Here is a 25,558-nt window from a genome sequence, read left to right as displayed (position 1 = left end):
CTACAGGCTACAGTATTAGTAGGTCTACTAATCTAAAATTTCAAAGCCTATAATGTGTATTTCGAACAAAATAACAGCTCTTAATTTCCGCGAAACATTAGTGAACACTTACGGGTAATCAGTCAAGCTATATATCTACATCCTTTTTACGTTCAAAACCGTTCTTGTTACTGTAGTGAAAAAGAAAAATGGCCGTGGAAATTGAGTTAGCTGCGACGAATAGGTTTTGGAACGTGTCGTTTGGGTAAAGAATATTTTATCTTGCATAAACAAGAAAACTAGAAGTTATAATGCTGGGACTCGGGAGCCAAGCGAGGGTAAAATACGACTAGACTGAACCTAGAAACTTTTGTAAATAGTTCGTGGCCATTTTAAAAAGTATGATTTTTTGGATAGCTACTGTAAAGGAGTGATGCAGGAAAGGGTTTTTGATATTATTTAAAGTTTTTTTTTGTTTCAAATACTTGGCTTAGTTTGAAGATTATGTTAATTTTAATAGGTTAAATTGATAGTTAAATTTTATCAGGTAGATGTTGCAATATTTCAAAATTTTCGTAACTTACACTATTTTAAACAGGTAGATCTTAAAAAAACTTTATATACCTAATAAAACGTTCAACTTAATTTTTGTTGAAATTTGTTGGATATGAAATTACATAATTTGAGAATTTCAGAACACATTGATCTTCAGAATTTATAACGTTTTCATTTGTCACCACTTTAGTTTTTTGTTACTTTTATCGCTTTTAGGCGTCCGATCCATCTTATTTATAGGAAAAGGAAGGAAAAACGCTGCAAGTGGAATATTTAAACTATAGTAAATTTACATTTGAATAGCCCATGAATAGTAATTTATAGTTGTGTAACGGAAGCAGTTTAAGACTAAGCCGAAGAAAATTGTTATATTTTTCTTAAATGGATGTAGCACGAACGCGTAGCTAGCCACCGGATTAATCTTGAGAAATTTATCCAATGATCTTTCAAGCCCAACACAATATATTAAATTTAAAAAAAATTGTCGAACAATAGCAATTATGTGATGGATGATTGATGAAGAAGTGTTAATCACGATTAAAGATTTTTTACAAAAAGAGAGACAGAGATACTTTCGCGTTAGCTAAAATAAATCAAACTCCACTTTAAATATTTTGAGAAAAAATATCGTATCTACCAGCTACGAATGCATTGCCTCTATAGGCCGCCGTAAAACTGAACATTCCGATCGTTAAAACACTTTATCATCTCCAAAGTACCGATGTTATGACAATAATAAATTCCCTTCTGTTCCTTTCTGTATGATACCATAAAAAACGTTTGTATGATATTTAAATTAACGCAGTAAAAATAAGCTGGATTGAATAAAATTCTCCGCGCGTTGAAGCGCTAATAAAAGCATCTTGCCTCGTGACGTGACATTACTGCTGATTTGCTCTACGTTTCGTCCACTTTTAGAAAATCAGGAACTTGTAAATTATTAACGTTTTAGGGTGGGTTGCACCAGAGACGTGGTTAAAGTAAAAGTTAAGGTTAAAGTTATGGTTATAGTTAATCCTGAATTTAGCTTTAACTTTAACCTTAATAATTTGACCGGAGAAATTGACGGATGACAGCTGGTCCAACAAGGTTATAAATGGACGGGGGCGTTGCTGGTAAGGGAGAACTGTCAAAAATGGCGTTTTTGTATGATGACAGCGTTTGTTCCTTTTTTCGCCACGTGCATTTAAAATCATGTCGAGCTCTATGGTTATGGTTAAATATGGCGTCTTGATGGCATCCATTTTTAACTTTAACCAAAGATTTGACATTTTGCATTGTAGTTAAAGTCAAAGTTACAGTTATGGTTATGCTTAAAGTTAGTTGGTGCAATCATCCCTCCCTCCCTCATCAATCCCAATCTTAATAAATTGATATGCACAGTCACATCATCAGTATTTCAAAAGGAAATAGAGACATTATGTCGTACAGTCGTAAATGGCTTCAAAAGATGTAAGGTCAGTACTTAGAGAGTTTTTTTTAAATTAATCGCAGATTTTTTTCGACCATACATTGTTGGCCCGGAAAGAAAATCTGCATAATAATATTTCCTCAGGACATTTTTAATGAAGTACTAAAGAAATAGAGCAGCTTATAGTTATCCAAGTGCTGCTGTTTTCACAGTAAACTCTGTAATTAAAGGGACCTATAGGTCCTATACATACCCTAAAGTATTATCACTTGGTTTTGTTACATCCTGTATAACTGTATCACGTAATATTTTTTTGGAAATAATAAATATTATTTACCAAATCTATATATTAATACGTGAGCCAAAAACTTTGTATCCCTTTTGACGAAAACTGGGAAAAATAGGTGAATGAAATTTTGCACAGTTATAGTTTACATGGAGAAGGATCGAGCTAATATTAATTTGAAATTATGCTTTAATCATAATTTTTTTTAACAAATAAAACATTACACACACTACAACACACACACCAGGAAAAACGACAGATTTTTGAGTGACAAGCCTATACATACGAATTTATACTCTTTTATTTATGGTTAAAGTCTGTTGACAACAAGGATTGAATCTTAGCTACCTACTATTAGACAATGCTTACACGGCCAGTCTGAGATCAGTCCCAGAGACAAGAGTTGAAAAAAAATATGATAAAGTAATTTTTTTACAAAATATACGTAGTAGTCCTAATATTGTTGAAACTAAGGTCGAATTTCGACTAGAGATCGCCTCTCTAGTAACTATTAAATTCAATTATACGTCAACACCTCGAAGAGTAGTCTATAATATTTTCAGTGGAAACTTACACTATTTTAAATTGCTCTACTTAATTTGCTGTACTAAAATTTTCCTCCGACTCCCGCAAGTTTACTTGTTAAAAGTTATTTAGTTAGTATAACTGCATAAGTCAATTTTCGATAGTTCACTTGAAATTCTATTTGGATTTATAGTGGTTTGTAAACACAATTATTATTCTTCCTTCAACTTGTTCTTACTTTACTTTTATTGAGATATTTAATTTCTTTTTTTTAGTTAGTAAAAGCAGATCTACATATTATATAAAAATGGATTTTTAATTGTGTTAGTAACGCTAAAACTCGAAAACGGCTGAACGGATTGGGCTGATTTTAGTCTTAAAATATTCGTAGAAGTTCAGGGAAGGTTTTAAAGTGACACGAAGTTCACAGGGACAGCTAGTTTAATATAAAAATAAGTCAATATAATTTGGTAAAAATCCACTTTGTGCGAGCAAAATAAAATATAATTAATATTATATCAAACACTAATTTTGCCCCTAGTAAAATGTAGTCCTTTGCCGTAGTGTAGTCTCACGCCGCGCCGGCACCGTGTTACGACCATGAAGCTAATATAGAGAGGAGGTGTCGTAATCGAATTTCCTTAAGAAACGACGCGTGACAATTTGCGGGGTGAGGGGGAGCTCCGCCCACTTTTCAATATTTCATCTATCGGCTAAAAGCAAAACTACTACCTTAGGTCGATGTTGATGTTACTACGTAGTTCAGTAGTGACTAGATGTCAAAATTCTTGAATATTCTTGAATATTATGGGACCTACTCAGAACTTTAAAAAATGTATATTAAATAAGTTCAATTAATAAAATAAGGGTTAGTATTTTGACCGGTTTTTTGATGTAAAATAAGGGGACAAACGAGTAAACGAGTCACCTGATAAACTCAAACTCAAACTTTTTTTATTCAGAATAAATTAACTAATGTTCTCTGAACGTCTACATGATGCCTACCACCGGTGATAGAAAGCAACTTTCGTCGCCCATGGACACTCGCAACATCAGCAGAGCTACAGGTGTATTGCCAGCCTTTTAAGAGGTACTGGGGGGGGGGGGGGGGGGGACATGAAAGATCCACGCGCGATCAGAATGGGATCGCAATGATAGTTTTGTTTGCTAAAAAAGTAGCGTTATCAAAATTTTCTAATAGCATTAATGTATAGGTAAGTAATCGACCAATTCTGTACATTAAGACTGGGTTGCATCAACTAACTTTAACTTTAACTATAATTCAAAATGTCAAATCTTTGGTTAAAGTAAAAAATTGACGCCATATTTAACCATAACCCTATGGTTATTGTTAAAAGGAACTAACGCTGATATCATACAAAAAACGCCATTTTTGACAGTTCTCCTTTACCAGCAGCGCCCCCGCCCACGTTATATACTATATATATATTTATAGTTATAACCTTGTTGGACCAGCTGTCAGCCGTCAATTTCTCCGGTCAAAGTTAAGGTTAAAGTTAAAGTTAAATTTACCTTAACTATAACCATAACTTAAACTTTAACCACGCCTCTGGTGCAACCCAACCTTAAGGTATTACCTTGTTTTTGGTCAACCCCGTGGCAGCTTCAACTCTTTCAGTTAAGTACTTTATTTTTTTATTTTTGAGCGAATCCAAAATTTTCTTGAAAAAGATTTGTGGTAATATTTTATCAATGAATGTGATTCAGCTATTATTTTATTAATCAATTACTATAATAATATCACATACTAGATGTCCCGCGCGGCTTCGCCCGCGTAAATTAGGAATTTTACGGAAACCGTACATTTTCCCATAAAAATAGCTCTTATGTCTCTACTCCCTTCACTTGGTCTACTCTATATCTGTGCCAAATATTGCCATAAAAATTGCTCCAGTAGTTCGTAATATCTAATATTTCCCCCGTTTTTCCCACATTTTCCTGAGTTTCTTCGGTCGTATTAGTCTTAGCCTATAGTCTTAGTTCTTACTCGATAAATGAGCTATCTAACACTGAAATAAGTTTTTAAATCGGATCTGTAGTTCCTCCGATTCCGTTCAAGTAAACATACTCTTCAGGTTTATAATATTAGGTAGGTATAGATTTTTTTAAATTATCGCTTGACAAACTCGAGTCTCGATCTAAAAGACTATGAAAAGTACTTACCAATAACATGGTATAATATGGTAGTGATGATGATGACGATGTTGATGATGAATGTAATTTGCATAGAAGCATATGCTTTCCGTTCTTAAAACAACGCCGAAACTCCCAAACTTGTATCTATAAAGAATCAGGAGTTCTCTCAGCACCTTCCGAACCACGGTATACCAGGTATACCTCGGTTCAAAATCTTACTTGTTGGTAGCATATGCTTAGAATACTTCTCACGAAACCGAAGTCACCACATATTTCCCTATAATTTTTGAGGAGTTCCCTCGTTTACTTATGGATCCTTCATCAGATCACCACTTTTGTGAATATAATACCGAATTGGGATGATACCCTATATTTATGATGATACCCAAAAGAAAAATTTTGAAAATCGGTTAACAAACGACGGAGTAATCGTTGAACATAAGAAAACGAACATAACACCTCCCCCATTTTGAAAGTCGGTTAAAATTGTAGCCTATGTGTTATTATGATGTTTAAGCTATATTATTGTAAAGTTTCATTAAAATCCGTTCAGTAGTTTTTGCGTGAAAGAGTAACAAACATCCATACATCTACATATACATCCATGCATCTATACATCTGTGGGATAATGCGTGGCGACGCTAAAGGAAGATCTTCCGACCGAGCGAGGTGTTATGCTCGGTCAGGCCGAAGCCCACGTGATATATTTCAGCTGTCGTATATATACCGACGCGCTCAGAAAACTTCGATAGCGCGATGCAGGAATATTAGGCGATTTGTGGGTACCGCCACACATCCAAAATTTTTCTCACCTTTTAAACCTTCCCTAGACCTCCACGAATAATTCAAGACCAAGATAAGATAAATCCGTTCAGCCGTTCTCGAGTTTTAGCGAGACTAACGAACAGCAATTGATTTTTATATATATAGATTATTACCTATTATTATCACAAAAAAAATTAAAACAAAAACTTGAAAGAAATGTCCGCAAATAAAAACGCGCGCGTCAACAATCAACATTAGCAAACAAACTGTCATTGCGATACTTAATAAAAATACAACCTCCTCGTTTTTTGGAAGTCGGTTAGTAATTTAATTCTAAATACGGCCCTGGATATTTGTTACGTTCATAATAGTTATCCAAGATGACGACAGATGGCGCTTTATAAGTAATATGACAATAAAAGCTATATAAGTACGGTTTTACCTATTAAATGTGTTTAAGACAAAGTGTATCACGGTTTTAAGTATTCAAGTATGATTATTGCAATAAACTTATGCAAAATTATAAGCATTAACGTCTGTATTATCTTTCAAAGGTCTGGCCATCTAGTGTCAAGTAGTATAATTAACGCTGAAAGCTAAAATGTTCTAGAACTTTTATATTTAAATTACATTTAAAATTATTTACAAATGAAATGTGACGGTATTTATATTATCAGAACGTCTCTCTGAGTGTTTTCGACATTGTAAAACACAATACTTCATCCTTTCCTTGTTAAAAACGCAAAAAACACCAATTTATTGGGAGTCTCGTTACGTGTGCACCTGACAAACGCGGAAAGTGTACTGACTTAAGCCCCGCCCACAATGATGACGTCAGGACCTAGTTGAAAATCACAGTGAACAGTAATTGCTTAGGCCATCTCCTCTCTATAATAGCTTCATGGTTACGACTTACGGCACGACGCCGCCACCGTGATACGGTGCCGGCGCCGCGCCGTGTCTGATGGGGAGGCAGCTGCCATCTATATTCTATGTATTATTATCGGAAGTATTCCTATGGTTTCGATTAAACTGTATATTTAAAGAGAAAATATTTAATATATTTTTCTATTACTTATACGAAGTAATGAATAAAATGCATTATTAAAACAGAAGTAACTCAGTGTAAGTAAAACAGAATATGCGCATATTTCGTTCCAAAACAGTATAAGTATTAATTTATCATAATTTTTCAATCTACCCGAAAAAAATTCTAGCGAAAATTTTTGCGAAGCACTAACGAAAGCTGTGTTGAAAATATCGTCGGGTTTCATAATACCTCTCCCTCATAATAAGGGCATCGCACGTAGCTTAACGAGGAAACTTATATCTCTACAGCAACTATTTACCCTAATTATGTATTCAGTAACGCTCTAGCCCGAAAAGGTCACTACGTAGGACCGCTATCTGACACATTGAAATATTCAAATCGCCAAATCCCATATTAGGCAAATAAAGGATAAATAGCTAGGTCTTTCACGTTTAAGAATTTTGAACATCTTATATATGAAATCGTTCGTGGTGTTAATTGTAAGAGTCTTTCGAAATAGCTGGATTGATTATGTAAACATTTGGTGTACTCCTGGGTTCAGACCCAAATGTAAAGTACCAGAATGTAAGTACCAAATGTAAGTAAACCAGAATGTAAAGTAGATGCTGGCATATAGTCAGCTATATGCCAGCATCTACTTTACATTCTCGAAATAACGTTGTAGCGTTTTTACGTGGGAGAGCCATACTTCGGCACGAATGGGCCGGCTCGACCGGATAAATACCACGTTCTCACAGAAAACCGGCGTGAAACAGCGCTTGCGCTGTGTTTGGCCGAGTGAGTGAGTTTACCGGAGGCCCAATCCCCTACCCTATTCACTTTCCTACCCTCCACTATTCCCTTCCCTTCCCTACCCTCCCCTATTACCTTATTCCCTATTAAAAGGCCGGCAACGCACATGCAGCTCTTCTGATGCTGCGAGTGTCCATGGGCGACGGAAGTTGCTTTCCATCAGATGACCCGTTTGCTCGTTTGCCCCCTTATTTCATAAAAAAAAAGCTATAGCTAAATAACAGTTCTGGAGAGGAAGACGGTTTTAAACAATGAACGTAAAAAATTAACATACCTACACAAAAAAGTCAAAAGTACAACGAAAATAAAAAAGTCATGCAAAATCCTGTTATATTTATTCTGTTAGCTACCGACGTACACCTTGTATGACCACTTGTTTCCGTTCAGAAATATTGATTTTTCCAATTTGAACTAAAAATCAGAAAACAAATTCTGAACGCTCTTTTTCGGAAGCGTTAAAAGCTTTCGATGTTCCGTTCTGCAATCGAAACATTGGAAATGGCTCTATTTGTTGAAACATTTGATGGAAATTTGGCCGGAAACTGTCTTTTCCTGGCAACGGTTTAAAGCCTAATCTTTTAAGGGCTCCGACGCAAAACCTTTGTATTTTGTCCCTAGCATGTCAGACGAAAGCTTAGTTCAAAGACCTACTCGAGAAACTTGGCGCAAGTCCATTTTTCGAGGATATTAGTAAGAAATCGACACTTACAAAAATTTATTACACCATCGTTCTGAAATTAGAGTTCAATGTTTAATATTCTATTTTAGTAGAGTAGCAAAAAATACTTTAAGTTCGCCTGAAGACTTTCTGATTTAGAAGAAATTTGGTATGTACTTGAACTTTCGAGAAAGGACAAAGTAGCATTTTCATAGTGAAAAACATAAGGCTCTATTTTCTAACGGCTTAGCATCTGGTAGTAAGATAAAATTATTTAAACTTAATTCTGATTCTTAGGTGCAGGCCACAACACTGCGTTGCGGCGTCGCATCGTATAAATCTACAACGCCGCAGAACGCATCTTGAAAATTTCCGATGTTATGAGTGCTATACTATAATATGATATTTCTGCATTGCGACATCGCATCGCATTTCTGTGTGATGTTGTTTTAGCGATACGACGCCGCAACGCAGTGTTGTGGCCTGGCCCTTAGGATTGTTACACTAGTTATCTATTCTCTAGCGCTTGTTGTATTTCTATCTCAAATCGGAGAACGTTTAAACATTATCTCATCAACTATTCTTTTGAATAAACAAACTCTTTTACATCGCTTTTGACTACTTGAACTCCTTAAAATTAAAAAAACTGGTATTAGGCTGCGTTTCACCAGAGATGTGTTGCAAATCCGAATATGTTTTTGAACAATAGAATCTTTTCATTTAAGCTTGCAATGACATCGCTCAGCGCAGCGATGCTAATTAGCTTTGTTCACACTATGCCTTTTTCTGTTCGTCAAGGGCATGCGTTATAGCGCAGTCAACAGCGAACGTGAGGCATGCCCGCAACGCATGCCCTCTGACCGTATCTTTAAAAATGACAATATTAGCGTTGCGTTCCTTGACGCATTCAATTATTGAATGCGCCAATATGAAAGTTAATGACATTCAACGCAACACATCTCTGGTAGAAACGCAGCCATACGACCGCACACAGCGAAATTTTATGATAATTTTAACTGTTAAATATTTACCTAGATATTGACACACTACACTGTATCTTCTGTCAAACTCTTGTTTAAGTAATCATTAAGTCTCTCTGAGTGTACCCGTTACATATTTACGGTAGGCTGATATGCGGAAAACGGGTCAAACCATAAAGTTTTTTATACCGAGCGGAATAGAGCAACAATCTCGAGCTGTCAAACGAAACCGAAATTGGTTTTCATCTGTGTGAAAAATATAACTTAAATTGTCAACGTGCGGCACGTGCCGAATGGACGTCAAAAAAAAAGAGTGCTACTGTCATTTATCACACGTCTCTTTTTACCACGCAGTGTTACTGATAGTGACATCTCGCTTGCTCAGGCCTTTGTTTCTCTATTCCGCTAGTTATTTCAACTTTATGGGTCAAACTCAGCCTATTTGATACATACTTTATGACGTGATTGTCGCAGCATTCCCTTTGCAATAGAACTTGCTAATACAATTGAGAACAAGAGAGTGCTCCCTCGAGTATAATTGCACATAATATGCAATTAGTAACCACTTCGGTACCAATGATTATATTATTAACCGGAAAGCCTAGTCGTATAATGGCAACATAAAGGCAACGTAAATTATTAGGTACTTAGTTTACGCCCGCAGCTCCTTTGCGTCATTGATATTCGTTTAAAGCGCGGGAACCGTACATATTTTCCAATAAAACTATCATTTGTCATTTCCCGTGATTTATGGTATCTGCATACCAAATATCATCAAAATGGATTCAGTGGTTTGGGCGTGAAGACGTAATATTATATAGACAGACACTTTCGCATTTATTTAATTAGTATATAAGGATTAGGGCAGGGGTTCTCAAACTATGCGCGGCGGCGTCTTGGTGCGCTGTGGAAAGGCAATAGGGGCGCCGTGAGTCGATCCTCCATCACTATCCGAAACCACGAATATTATAATAAAATAAAATAATTATAACATCTACGAATACGAATCAAGCCCTTGATGTTACGGTAATCCTAGGCATAGAAAATCTTCAAAGTCGTGTCATTGTAAACGTGTAGATTAGATACAGCCTAGTCCTGAAGGACTTCCTTCGAACTTACTCGACGCGAGCCGTCGAGCTTTACTCAAGCGTGTGAGTTTTAAAGCGCGGGAACCATACATATTTTCCAATAAAAACTATCATTTGTCATTTCCCGTGATTTATGGTATTTGCATACCAAATATCATCAAAATGGATTCAGTGGTTTGGGCGTGAAGACGTAATATTATATAGACAGACACTTTTGCATTTATTTAATTAGTATATAAGGATTAGGGCAGGGGTTCTCAAACTATGCGCGGCGGCGTCTTGGTGCGCTGTGGAAAGGCAAGAGGGGCGCCGTGAGTCGATCCTCCATCACTATCCGAAACCACGAATATTATAATAAAATAAAATAATTATAACATCTACGAATACGAATCAAGCCCTTGATGTTACGGTAATCCTAGGCATAGAAAATCTTCAAAGTCGTGTCATTGTAAACGTGTAGATTAGATACAGCCTAGTCCTGAAGGACTTCCTTCGATCTTACTCGACGCGAGCCGTCGAGCTTTAAACAAGCGTGTGAGTTTTGCGGTCCATACGATAATTTTTACTCTATTTGGAGTAAAACTATCGAGTAATGCTGAATGTGTGGACGAAAGCCAAACCCGTGGTTTTTACTCTACGTGATTGCTCGATCGAGTAAAACTGCATGTGAGTACTATAAGGCTTTTGTGGTTGTGATCGAGTCTACTAGTTTCTACGAATAATAATATACAAACTATAATATTATTCGTGGACTAGCTTAGAGCTTGTTCGGTATTGTTGTTGTACGAATTTGTTGCATAGACTACTCCACTCGGGCTAACTTGTCGCCAGCGGTCATTAAGAGGATTCCACACCGCCATTTTTTCCATACAAACGTTGTCCCCTGTTTCCTCCCTGGATAATGCTAGTAGAGTTATAATTTTTTTCCTGAATATCTACGGCCACTAATACAATGTCCCTATGTTTTCTTTTTTTTTTCATAATTTAATTATTAAATAAGATATGAACGTTCAAAAACCCAAAAAAATGGCCAGATTTTCCACTGTGTTCAAACGTCCAGAAAACAGATTTGGATAGATTATACAAAAAAAGCAAAACATAGGAACACAGCTCAAGCCTTTTTTTAATCTTTAATGAAAAAAGTACTTAAATCGGTTAAGTTTTGGAGAAGGAATCAGGGGACAACGAATCGTTGATTTTCTGGATTTTCTGCAGTTGTCTCTATCGCGTTCTGCGGTATAGGCTTGAGGTAAGGGAGACAGCTATATATATTACACGTACTTTTTTTTCATTTCTCTAGCCGCTGTGGTATCCTCTTAACTCCCTGTCAACGACCGCTAGCGATCGGTTAGCCCGAGTGAGGTATTGTTTCGTAGAATAATCAAAATTCATAACAGTGCATAGTGCCAACGTCTATTTTTTCATAATCGAAATAAAGTATAATTTCGAATGTAGCCTGTAATACGTGTGTGAGTGAATAAACTCCTAAATGGGTCTACCGATTTTCAATTTCGTCTACTAACTATAGGCAATGTATTTACAATTCAGTATATAATTATTGTTGATCTGGATTGTCAAAATCTTTTGCAAACAGTTTGTATTACCGACATAATTATGTACAAGGCAACGTTGAGTCCGGGGCATGCATACAACGTTTGCATCCTTGCATAGTACATAATATAAAGGATGTGTGTAATACAGGCATGCAGTTCCTGCTTAAAATAAAGCACCGCAAGCAAGAATAACGGTAATATAAACGTGGCAGGTCCTAAAATGTGTAGTTTAAAATTCAAGATTGTATTGGCATTCAAATTTCAAATTTAACCACATTGAAAGTTTGAAAACCTTTAACAATGTTACGACTAAAAGCTTTTCCCTCGAAGTGGTTACCTAATTTCAGCGAATGAAAGTTTCATTCATTTTGAGCCTTATGTATTAGAACTTTCAATATGAAATTTCACAATAGGCTCTTTATGTTGTGAAAAGAATAGAGACTTAAAATTTAATATAATATGTCTGTTAAAATGGTAATTTATATTGTTTGTGACTCAATATTATCTATCTCGATAGTGGTGACTTTTTCTCTAAAACAAAACGTTTTTTGTGACAAAATTAAGAAAGTAAAGAACTATCATTGAAACTGAAAACTTTACCCCAAGCCAAGACGTTTTCTTTATCGCTTATTTATAGAATCGCTGATGACAATGTATAGAATTGACATGTTACAATAGACACAATAACGAATCAATATCACCGAACGCTTGTCAATTTTATACATTTTTGATAGGCAATTCTATTAAAGAAGCGATGAAGAAAACGTGTTTGCTAGGGACTCAGGTTTCATTACAAATTGTATTACGTTTCTACTCAAGACACGAAGTAATTATTGTTCTGTTGCAAGAATAATTACTTCTTTGATTGCACTATCAATTGACAAGCATGTACAATAATATATCCCTACTGGACCAAGAGCCCGCGAGGTCCAGACTTTCCTTCGTTTCGTAAAGCTGAAAGTTTACCTGTTTGTGACCTTTACAGAGGTAAGAACCACCAGCAACTATGGAATTTCGATCGCGGTTACTTTAGGAGGTATAAGTATAGTTCTGTAGATCAGGTTCAGGTTCTTACCTCTGTAAAGGTCACAAACAGGTAAAGTTTCAGCTTTATGAAACCAAGGAAGGAGCGGCCCTCGCGGACTACTACTTTAAAATATGATTCATAGACAAGACTTACGTTAGTTGGTAGGATTATGTCAAGCTTATCTGTGATTCAGCAGACTATGATTAGCATTAGTTGACAAAACCCGATAAAATTATATAGGTCCACCGACTTTCTCTACATCTAAAAATACAGTAAATAGCACATTATATGCTTTTATTGGTAAGATACACAGACATAGATCAAGATAGATACCGCATGTCACTCCATTTGTATGAAACTAGCGTGCCACTTTTTTAATACCTACCTACTGTAACGTACCGATGTTAAGAAACGTGTCCATTATCAAGGCCGACATTTTAATTTGAATTTCTACAGCTCCATACGGCACTTTTAGGCATTTAAGCTTTTTTGTAATTCCGATTGACGTCCGTTTCCGATAGCAAACTAAAGAAAAGACTTTCAAAAGACGAGCATAGCTCGTCGCTTAGGAACGCGATATGGCACGCAAAGTACATAGGTATACATGCGGTATCTATCTTGATCTATGTCTGTGGTAAGATAGAAAGCTTTTTACATAACCTATAATATATAGCTGTTCATCTTGTCATCTTTGTAGACAGTAATTATTTGAATAGATTTTGCAATAGCAGAGTGAGAGGGTTTTACGTTTTCCTAGAAAGAGATGCGACTGTAAATAGACAACAACCCCTTTAATTCTACTAAGTAAATGCTGCAGATATTTTTACTCAGCGTCACGGAAACTTTTGACGACTGAGGGTCAATTCTTAAAGACTTAGGGTCGCGTTGCGGTCTAAGACACGAATATTAATTAGTTAATTGTAAATTGTAATTAAATGAAGATTTTGCATAAGTTCCATACATATTTTGTCAAACTCTTCATTAAATTGAAGTTTAATAACCATTCAGTTTGAGTGTGGCAGTTAGCTAATGAAGTAATAAAGTAAAATAAAATAAAATAAAAATAAAAATTGTTTTATTTCCGAATATATTTGTAACAAATACTTTCAGAACGTTGATGCTAATGGTGCCTACCACCGGTTCGGGAACTATCCCGGCGAGAAGAACCGGCGCGGCGTAAGAAACTCGCACGGGGTCCCACTTTTTACCAAAAAAGTGAGAAAAAAAAAATCTTTTTAAAATATTACAATTGTAACTTAAAATTATACAATGTCAACATCCATACATAATTGTAAGTCATAATATAATAATGTAGAAGTAGCCTTGCAAGGAGCCATCCTACTCCCAAGATGTGCCATCGTTTATGAACCTTATAAAATAGGCTTTGGCACACAAACGTTCTTTGACTACTTTTTTAAATTTATTAATCGAAAGATTTTGAACGTTTTCTGGGATTTTATTATACAGGCGTATACATTGACCTTTAAGTTTAGTATTTCGCATAGTTTATAATACATATTTTGTTTTACTGTTGAGACTGTCTCAACCCGGGTACTGCGAAATCAACCATTCTTCTAAAATACAAGTACAGATTTGGGAATATAAAACGATCTTTTGCGGCAGTCGAAAGAGATTTCTCTAAGGTATATTTTCCAAGTTTTGTTTCGCTAACCGTCAACACAAAGCAACATTCGGAATTAGTATCTGTCTCGGCTCACAAAAGCCTTCATTGTGAACGTACAAAAGCATTTCTACCCTCAACTATAACGCAATTTCCAGCGTTTTCGTTCGCGACAAGAGGCACGCATTTCCTCGTCGTGATACTTAAGCCCATTGTGAGAATTTCTTACAAATGACGTGGCTCCTTAAATTTTTTAAAGTCTATATTTTATTTTTTGGATTTGATGTAACACCTACGTTGTACTGTAACGCTTGTTATATCACTTGCTCTTTTGTTAAAAACTCAAGATATTATATTTTATCTATAGTGTATTTTATAAAAAAAAAGTGGTTTAGTGAGGTGTGACTTTTCTTTTCTTGACTATATCTTAAAGTTATTCTAACGTGAGTATAGAACCTACGACCTCTCGTCAATAGTCATACGCCAAGCAAGCTACTAGATCCCCGAAGCGTGTCAGATATTTTAATGTTGACAAACCTGAATAGCAGTGACCGAAATTGGTCTTGATATTGCAAAAGGAGAAGAAATAAAGTCCAAGTCCAATTTTGCTCATTAGTAAACCTGAAGAGCACAAGCCACCAAAAATATGCAAACGCATTGAAACGTCACATTTATGGTGGAGCGGTAGAATTCCTTCGATAAGTTTCCGTGCGGCGTACACGTTAAAGCTGGTGTTAATTATCATGCCGTAGTAAAACGTAATAACCAATTCGTGTAATGATGCTTCATTTACATAACACGTGAAATTATGAATACGAATAATATTCATGAGTTTCAACACAGGCGTGAGCATACAATATATTTAGGAAAATATTTGTTGTACTCTTGTTTGTATTTATTTGTTTAACACTTACTTGGCTTGAAACTTTTTACGACAGAAAAATTGCATGGTGAGGCTTGGTTTCTTTTTTGCATTTCATGTTTTTGGTGAGATTGCATTATTCTTATACCTTTTTGTTCTAAATTGCATACTCTTGAGTGGGCTAACTTTCATCAAGCTTTTAATTAAAATAAAATTACCCAAATCCAAGCGACTATAATTTTATATCAGTACTAGAACTATTATATCTAAATCTCTACAATACTCATAATGAATTCTTACACAAGTGATGTAAAATGGGCTCAAAACCTTTTGTCATCACGACCTATTGAACTGAAGTACAATAAGTACGATCACGGAACAAGATCTATCTTTTATGCCGCGCGCGTTGGCATTATATTGTCGTCTGCACGTTCCAGCTAACAATAATTCTCGCTGTAATATTACATTCTATGATAACTGTACTATAAAAGGTGAAGTTTATAAGATACTGTAAAGCAATCCATTTGAAAGCGATCGAGCAGGAACTTTGAACTATTGTACAACCTTAGGGTCAATTCAGACCGCAACGCGACGAGGCGAGGCGAGGTGCGGTGCGGCATAAATTTGTATGAATTTGACAGATTTCAATTGCGTGAGGCTTCTTGCAAATCTATCAAATCCATATAATTTAGAAATGCATCTACGAGTCGCGTTGCGGTCTGAAGGAATGAGCACACTGAGACTGGCCGTGCCGGGGCTCAGCGTGCCGGGGCGCATCGTGAAAATCCGCCTTCATACAATTTGTATGGAAGCGGATAAGCGTATCGCACAATGTGCCGGGGTGCATCGGCGCGGATTGTTGGTCGGCGGATTTCTGTCAATGCGACACGGCCCGACAAGACCTGCTGCGCCCCGGCAAGACCCGCTGCGCCCCGGCAACAGCGTGCTATAGCAAGCGGCGCGCGGATGTGATGCGTTGCGGTCCGGCAAGCCTCGGCTCAAAATCCGTCAATGCATTGCGCGCCGACCCGCCCCGGCACGCCCCGGCACAGTGAGCGTTAAAATCCGTCAATGCGATGCGACCCGACCCGGCAATAGTGTGCATTTTGCGCTGCGCTGAGCCCCGATCCGCTCCGGCACGCGCCGACAAACTGTGCGTCACTATAGCTGCCTTTACTGGCGAGACAGTGGCGTGTCCGTGCTCTCTGTCAAGTTTATTATGTATGTGCTCAGCCAAAGGGTCTGCCTCGCCACTCTACTCGATAGGTGTAATCAGGCCCTCTGACCATTCAATATCAGAAATGGATAAGTGTGTAAGGGCCTGTTTCACCACTTCCTGATTAGTCTCTTTATCTAATAGCTATTAACTATTAGGTACATCACTGATGCACAGCTTCTGACTTTTAGGGCCTGTTTCACCACTTTCTGATAAAGTGCCGAATAGGCTATTCACAACTTTTTTGACAGATTCTCCATACTAGATCTGTCAAGTTAATTGGTGGATAGCCTATTCGTTATTGTCATAAAAGTCCTGTCAGAGTTCATCTTTTCAACAGCGTTGTACAGGTCATTAAATGATGTTCAAAAACGATAATTAATGGATGTATAGACTACTGTCAAAAAGTTTTGTAAATCTACCAGAGTGCCAAATCAAATATTTCTATATTTGATTAATTACTACTCTGAGTGCCGAAATAGTATAGAAAGGCTTGACCAAATAGCGGACAACACATAGTAACAAAACAATCGATTTCTTCTTAAAAAATTATGAACAACGGACTTTACGCAGCATTATTTTACACCATTTCTGAAACTACTTCCTCCTATAGTACATCTCGCTATTGCTATTATAAGTACAACGTGATTCCTTTAAGTGCGCGCGATAAATTTCATTACAATGCGCTTGCTGCAAATAGATATAAATTTTATGTTCTTTGATATCGTTTCCGCAAAGCGTATTTTATGAACTGCACAAATGCAACATTTTAAGTTATGGGATACGTTTTACTACCCTTTATCTGGTATCTGCTTTATAACCGGCTAAAAGGTATTGTTTAGAAATCAGCTCACAAAAATTCAAACGTCTTAAAATCTTCTCTGCATACGTATTACGTAGAGTTATTTTTTATATTATGTAGGTACCAACAGAGAAATTAATTTATTTAGCAGATGGTGGGCCATCTTCATTTGACTGTGTAATGTTAGATTATTATAGAATCTCTTAATCAGAGAGAGTAACAAAAATACCTTTTAAAAATTATTTCATTCCTACAATGTGCTTAAAAAGAGAATCTTGAATCGTATTTGAATTATCGGAGAACAGATTTAACATTCAATTCTTAAATTAATATTAGTTTAGCCAACTTTTAATCAGAAATACTAGAAATAGCCCAGTTTTATTGTATACTAGTTAAAACTACTGATTTTATCAGTGTAGTTTTGTACTGTTTGGTGTTATTTATTTGTAATCTAGCTTTTGTTAAGAATGTTTCGAATCAAGTCTAAACAAAAAAATATTTTTATCACGGCTTCACCCGCGTTAATCAGATATTTAGCAGACATATTAGTCCACAAAAAATAGCCTATGATTCTTCACGTGGTCTTCTTCTTATCTGTGCCAAAAAACAGAAAAATTGCTCCAGTAGTTGTGAGATAATCCCTTTCAAATAATTTCCCCCGTTTTTTCCACATTTTCCTCTATTTCTTCGCTCCTAGTGGTCTTAGCGTGATAAAATATACGTGATAGCCTATAGCCTTCCTCGATAATTGGGCTATCTAATACTGAAAGATTTTTTCAAATCGGACCAGTAGTTCCTGAGATTAGCGCGTTCAAACAAACAAAAAAACTCTTGCGCTTTATAATATTAGTATAGATAGTTGATATTAGAGGTTGTCCACAACACTGTTATACATATTTTGTTCATAGCGCAAGAACCAAATAAATATTATGTAACACCAACTGTCTCATGTCGTTTCCTGGGTCCAAAGTATCTTCATGCCTTTTTAGTTTTTTTTTATTTTGAACGTGAAGTGGCAATAGATACAATATTTCTTTGTATTTAAAATGTTAATATTTCATTTTCTAACTATACAGGGTGCAATTAAACCTTCCGGTCAAATTTCGATATGTTGATCCTTGTTAAAAATAAAAATACACGTATTTTATATAATCACTCAGTACTAAAATATTGAGAAATAGCTTCTGAAAGTTTTCCTAAAAATCACTACAATTAATGGACACTCGTGTCGCCGGTGCGTGACTCCCGCGCCCCCCTGGCGCCACCCCCCGCGTCACCCCCGCTCTACCCCATCGCAAAGTGACCGTTCTACAACGATTTAAAGTGGAATAAAATATGTAATTGTAAAAAAAAAATATAGGGATATTTTTTAATAAATGGAGTCCATCCTTATGATACCTAAGTCCTAAAAAAAATTATAGCCGGTAGGCCTGTATATCTACATATCTACGGTCCACTGCTAACTTATTATGTTAGCACTTCATACAGTTTGAAATTATTTTGCACGCCACTGACGAGGCAGAATGTTGGATCCAGGTATGTCTCCATTATATTGTAAGACCTTTTTATACCGCATTTATGCTATACATCATTCTAGTCTTTTCTTATTTGTATGGCACTAGTAGTTAACCAAAGATCTTCTTTGTCATAATAACCAATTCCCTTATTGACCTTACACACCATTAACAAGATTAAAAGTTTTATTATGCTATCTATATGAGAAATGGTTGAGCCACTAATGAAATATGAAACAGGTGGGTCGAGGAAATGGTGTGTATAATTCACCTAATTAAGCGCTCGCTTCGTAGCGATGATGGACGAGAAGGGGGATATAAAACACGGGATTTCGTTCCATTTTAATTTGTATCCCCATGATATGTTAAAAATCTGTAACGAATATGGTTAGATCTGCCAGCGGTTAATATATTTCAATGTAACATTACTTGTGGTATAAACTTTGGTTGATTTGCCAGCGGTAAATATATTTCAATTTTATAACATTACCTACCTATTATCTATTCTGTGAAATTACTTAACTACTTGGTTAATGGTTTGCTTTTGTGCCAGATTGCCTGAGGGTTTTCTTGTGATCACGGTAGATTTCATTTCCATTCGTCCTTATTGATGCAGCTACTGATCTACTTAAGTATCAGAACTCAAACTTAAAAACATTTTTTTTTTCAAATGTTTTCTGAACGTAGTTCCTAGTGAATAGTGATGCCTACTACTGGTTCGCAAACTAATCCACGCTAGAAGAACCGGCGTAATCTTGAGGAAGAAGGCCATGGAGGGAAGAACCTAACCTAACCCAACCCTCAGAGTCAGGAGGTCACAACATGATTGATGAAAGGAGATTTTCGGCACGTGGCTGAAATTATAAGTATGGTGATGACGGCTGCAACTCTGTTGCGCCAAAATTCGTTTATCGCGTGGGATAAAAATATCCTGTCCTTTCCTGGGCCTCAAAGTATCCCCGTACCAAATTTCAGCGAAATCGGTTTAGGCGTGAAGGGGTAACAGACAGACAGACACACTTACGCATTTATAATATTAATATGGATGCCACCATCTTGTGGCTCAGTGGTGAGCGCGTTGGTAGCTCAAGCCGGGGGTCGCGGGTTCGAATCCCGCAGACGGAACAAAAAGTTTTTAATGTTCCCGGGTCTGGATGTGTATTAAATATGTGTATGATATAATAAAAATCTTAAATATATGTATAGTATAAAAGTATTAAATATATTTCCGTTGTCTGGTACCTGTAACACAAGTCCTTTAGGTACTTAGCACGGGGCCAGACTGACGTGTAATTATCTTGTAAAGCGAGTTAGGCCTATGCATACGCTGTGGATAAAGTTAAAGATTCTGTCTAATAGCTCATGAATCAGTGATAGCTAGACTTCTTCATTCTAAAAGGCTGAAAGTTTTACTGTTTATGACCCCAATAGAGGTAAGAACGACCAGCAATCATTATGGAATTTCGGTCGTAGTTACTTAAAATGTATGCAGTTCGGAAGGTCTTAACCCTAAGATAAAATATAAAGCTCAATAATTATTCTTCTTATTTTCTTCGGGATAGCTGTAGAAATATCGTATTTTACTACCGGACACTTATGACAGTTGCTTCCCATTGCCAGACCAATTCAAATTCTTTCTTTCAAATTCAAATTCTTTATTAAGCATACAATAATATACAATAGTATAAAAGCTAGGTAGCGTACATCACGTCGTCTAATCCCATGCTAAGTAAAAACTTGTGTTATGGCAATCAGACAACGGATGCACGCCGAACAATTTTATCCTAATATATATTATTTACACATTCACACACACAATCACACTACACTTTATCACGTAAAGTCTCTTTCGGCGACGTGATGCGCGCTTCGTTCGGGAGCCTCCCCCGGAACCTTCGATAAACTACACCGGCGGGCCAGAACTCCTCCACCTCGAAGATGGATAAAACTTGAGTCGGCACTCTCACCACAAAGGAACTGAAATTCACTTTGTGGCGAGTTCACAGTCTTATTTAAGGACAGGCAGTCGGAGACGAGATTCCTCAATTGTATATAATATATTGTCCATATTAGGATACGAGTATTGATAAGAACTGGTGATACTACATCTACACGGCTTAAAGCCGTATAATGCAAAAAAATTATTGCATTTTTAACAGACTTGGATACGTATAATTATTTGTTTTAAATAAATAATGCGATAACAATGTCATTAAAAATCAACACCTCATTAACTTTATTGTGATTGTATTAATTTGAGGTCGCTGTATTTCAGAAATTTTAAATTTAAATCATGTGAAACGCAATGTGCAAACATCATTATGGCTTGTTTTGCGGTGAACCGACCCAAAAACAACTAATGTTTACATTATTAACTTTATATCTAATGCATTTGGCATTTACTAGATAATATTATAATGTAAATGTAGTAATAATTTACCATAGTTCAAATTTTGAACTCGTCGAGTGTCCTTACACTTGACGTCAAAACTTTAGTTTTTTATTTATTACTATTATACTCTTCACTACTCTCGTGTCTTCTACCTCGACGTGAATTCAAACATATATATTGTCACTATACTGATATATTGACCTGGACCTAATAATTCGAGTTTGAAGGGGGTGTCTCGAGTTGGGGCGGGCTGGCTCGAGCAGGCGCGTCCGATTCGATTGAAGTCGGTTACTTCAAAGGCTCGGTTCAGCACGGCCCGAGCGGCACCTGATATTAGGCATCATGAGAACGGGTAGTACGGATCGCCTGTTGGCTCATACACGCTCCCACAAATCGGCTCGGCGCGACGCGGCTCGTGACGTGCCGTGCGAGGCTAGTATTACAAATTATTGTTTTACCTACTCGTTGCACTGAATTGCATTCTAATGTCCGTTTACATTATTCCAGTAGCAATCCAGGGCTGGTTGGATCACTAGATTAGATTTTAATACTAGATAACCCGCTATGACGCATGTCATAAAGTGTTTTAAAAACAATTTTCAATATTTTAACGTGTAACATACAACACAAACTTTATCACACAACACAATTTATCTCCCGCCGAAACCGAATATCTCAAGGGCGTTGTAAATAACCAACCCATCAAGAAATCAATTTTGCCAGCCCTAGTTTATAAGGTGTGAAAATGAGGTTTCTTGTAAAACTGAATAAGTATAGTACTTTATTCATAGCATGTAACCAACACTCTGAGATATCGAGCCCGGTCAGTACGTGCTTCGCAAACTAATAATATTTTTATGGACTAAAATGCATACACTCTTGACTCTTCACGAGTACATACCGTTTTACGAAATTAAAATTACCAGCTTTCATTAATTGCGAATGTAATTAGGCAGCATAAAATTGTATTACGACTCGCTGATGACTTGTGATTATGATGTAAATTTAAATTGATGAAACAAATTTGATTTTTAAATTATTATTCCCCATAAATGTATTATCAATATTATCTTAAAACAATTGTATTTGGCTACATTGTTTTTTGTTTATATATAGATATAAGACGTATAACACTAGCAACTTCATTTAGCCTTGACTTACCATAATTATTATCCTACCTTAAGTAAAACTTTTAAATATTAATACTATAATTATATTTTGTGAGTGGGAGCTTATTATTTTATATTTTCGCCTACCTAAATTATCTTCTGAAGTCAGTAACAGTGTAACTAGGGGCTACATTTATCATTCACTTACATCATATTTTGTAATTTGTCTCCGTCCCCTCGAGACTTTGAAAAATGAGCCGAGTAAAGGATAATATAATCTAACGATATCGATATAATAACAATAAATTTTCTTTGTTACAGAAAACAACTCGAACATAATGGCGGCATCGAAGAACAAAAGTAGGTGAACGATGAATTAACGACGATGGACATCGGCGATGTAGTATTGGACAAAGAAGTAACCGAAAATTACAAAGATTATAGACCGACGAAACCGAACGGGGAAATCCCTTTGGAGAAATGCCAAGATGTAGACTCAATAACATCTAATAGCAGAAAGAAAACGCAAACTTCCCGACAGAGAGTTTTATGTTGCTTTTGTTTTAAAACAACCAAGTACAGAAGAAAACAGTTTATTATTGGTTCTTTGACAAATAGCGCGATATTTTCCGTTTTATTGGCTTACACTTTCCTGGGTTCCGTTATATTTCTAGCGATAGAAGGGGGCGCGGATATGACTGTCCGACCTCGAATACTGCCCGATAAGCAAAAAATTACACATAAAGAAGAAAACCATACTCACAAAAAGAACATAGACAATGAGTTCGACGATACAAATTTAACGTTATCTTCGACGAGTTTTGGTGACGCTCGCAGCAAAGCCGTGGAAAATATTTGGGAGATCACAATTTCTTTGAATATACTGTACAGAGAAAACTGGACGAGACTGGCGGGACAAGAAATACTTAAATTTCAGAATGAATTATTACATAGAGTAACCAATGAAATTGCGTCACAGTATGGTGTTAGTTACAAAGAGATGGCGCTTGGCGAATACAGATTGGCAAATATCGACACTCACTATGAAGAATATGAATGGAACTTGGCATTAGCATTCTTCTACTCGCTGACGGTTTTAACTACAATAGGTAAATATATTTCGCATTTAAACCATTTTTGCGATCAATTTTCGCCTCTACCTAACTCAAGTAATTTTTGTTGTTTTCGGTCGATAAATTTAATCGTATCTTATTATTCTAATCAATGCTATAATAATAAAAAACTCAAAGCAGATATGTTACTACCGCGCTCGTTGTAAAACTTCAAATACGACCCAGTTGGGTCGTCTTTTATTTAGTCTGTCTCTTTTATGTAAATGGCATTTCGTATATTTTGTTTCACTTTTCTGTCAAATTTGTCAATGTTGTTCGGAAGAGATTTAAGCCGGCAAATAGTATGAACGTAACAGATCTGTATCCTTTTCGGCACTTTATAATACTACTGAATAAAAATATTTATTTTATAAGAGAAAAAGTATTACCTCCAAGTAGCAAATAGAAACACTCTTAAATAGTGATTTAAAATAACTTTGATATTTTTTGTTACAGGTTATGGAAACGTTGCACCTAAAACAATGTTGGGTAAAGGAGTTACTATCGGCTACGCTATGGTCGGAATACCCCTGACTCTTCTATATTTATCGAGTGTTGGGTCTTTACTATCAAAGATGGCCCGAAGCGTGTTCAGTCGAGCCCTATGTTGTTGTCTGTGCTCAAAATGTGGCTACTGCTGCTACGACGAAAGACGAATGGCAGAAAAAGAAAGACGCATGAAACTGAAAAGGCAACAAGAAGAAATGATGAGCAGTCAAAATAATAGTAAAACGCCCACGGAGGAGTGCTACATTGTAAAGTCTGACAGTCAACGAGACTTATCTATATCAGAAAGGCCGACTACTAGCACCATAAAAGATGATATCATAAGTTGGCAGGATACAGATTCAAAATTATCAATGCACGGGCTGAGTATACTGGCACCGGTTCTTTTATGCTTATCCGCAATATTTATTTACATCATCGTGGGAGCTCTAATACTTTATAAATTGGACGATTTGTCCCTAGTAGACGGAATATACTTTTGTTTTATGGCACTGAGCACCATCGGATTCGGTAGCATTATTCCGGGAATGAGCTACACAACAATTAATGGCGTTAGATATTACACAATAAATTCAACCGTTTTGTGGTTTTGTTCCGCCTACACATTAACCGGCTTAGCTCTAACGGCCATGTGTTTCGGCGTAATACACGACGAGATAATTTATAGAATAAAGAATCATCAGAAGGAGTGGTCGCAGAAGAGTAACATCGTGAACGACGAGGTGAACACGAGCGAAACGCTCTACTTGAGCTCTTGACAAATGTACGCTAAGAAACCTGAAAATTTGTACAGTATAATGGAAGATAGTTCCGCAGCCCAACGAAATAAAGTCGAGATCGAAAATCGGGAGGTTGTTTTTAGCGTCGACGAGATATCTAGCTCTGTTGAAAGCCATCCAGACTTTCTGCCGCCGCCGCCTCCGCTGGAAGACGAAATAGTCGCTATAGTGACTAAAAAAGAACCGAAAGGAGTTTACGGTAACATGGTGGCGTATAACACCCTACCTGAAATTATGGAACACGAAAATACGTGAATAGTGATAAAAGTTGTGTGTACGATGTACATTGTGTATATTACTGATGAGCTAATGAACTTACAGCGGGGATTATTTGTATTCCTTTAGAACTTTCTATATCATGATCTGTGAACATTTTGTTTGTAAGTATATTATGTACATAAAAATAACTTTTAGGAAATGTGGAACATTTTACTGTCAATGGATGATATCAAATTATAGATGTAATATTTTCATGTGAATAGAAACCTTTGTAAAATTAAATTTATTAAAAAATCAGTGTAATTTTAATTTGAAAACACTAACAGGGCATCATATAGATAATTATGTTCTTTTCTCGTATAGCAAAATATTTTTTCAAGTTTTATCTAAATCTGCAGACATATTTACCTACTATGATAATATTAACCAGATGACGCCCGCAAAATTTATTTAAATCGCGAGGAACGGTACATTTTTCCGGGATAATAAGTATATTATATGTCCTTTCCCTCAAAGTATCTCTATACCTACGATTTCAGTAAGATCGGTTTGGGCGTGAAGAGTTAACAGACAAACAGACACACTTCCACACTAATTA

At 36.3% G+C, this 25,558-nt stretch overlaps 1 protein-coding gene across 2 annotated transcripts in view; it reads left to right on the top strand.

The window, feature by feature from the left end:
• Positions 1–25,257, top strand: part of LOC121728458 — a 301,224-nt gene extending 275,967 nt beyond the window's left edge. Inside the window, exons 1-3 of one of the 2 annotated variants that reach the window (XM_042116650.1) lie at positions 21,301–21,310; positions 22,697–23,452; positions 23,912–25,257. In XM_042116650.1, coding sequence (XP_041972584.1) covers positions 22,729–23,452; positions 23,912–24,720 — 1,533 coding nt within the window. In that variant the 5' untranslated portion in view covers positions 21,301–21,310; positions 22,697–22,728 and the 3' untranslated portion in view covers positions 24,721–25,257. Of the gene's footprint in view, positions 1–21,300; positions 21,311–22,664; positions 23,453–23,911 lie in introns of those variants that run through there. The other variant, XM_042116649.1, reaches the window with a different exon arrangement.
• The last annotated feature ends 301 nt before the right edge of the window (positions 25,258–25,558 follow it).

The sequence above is a fragment of the Aricia agestis genome, chromosome 6 (assembly GCF_905147365.1).
Source record: "Aricia agestis chromosome 6, ilAriAges1.1, whole genome shotgun sequence".
NCBI classification, from domain to species: domain Eukaryota; kingdom Metazoa; phylum Arthropoda; class Insecta; order Lepidoptera; family Lycaenidae; genus Aricia; species Aricia agestis.
Note: the sequence above shows the minus strand (reverse complement) of the source record. Positions and strands in the feature narration are given on the sequence as shown.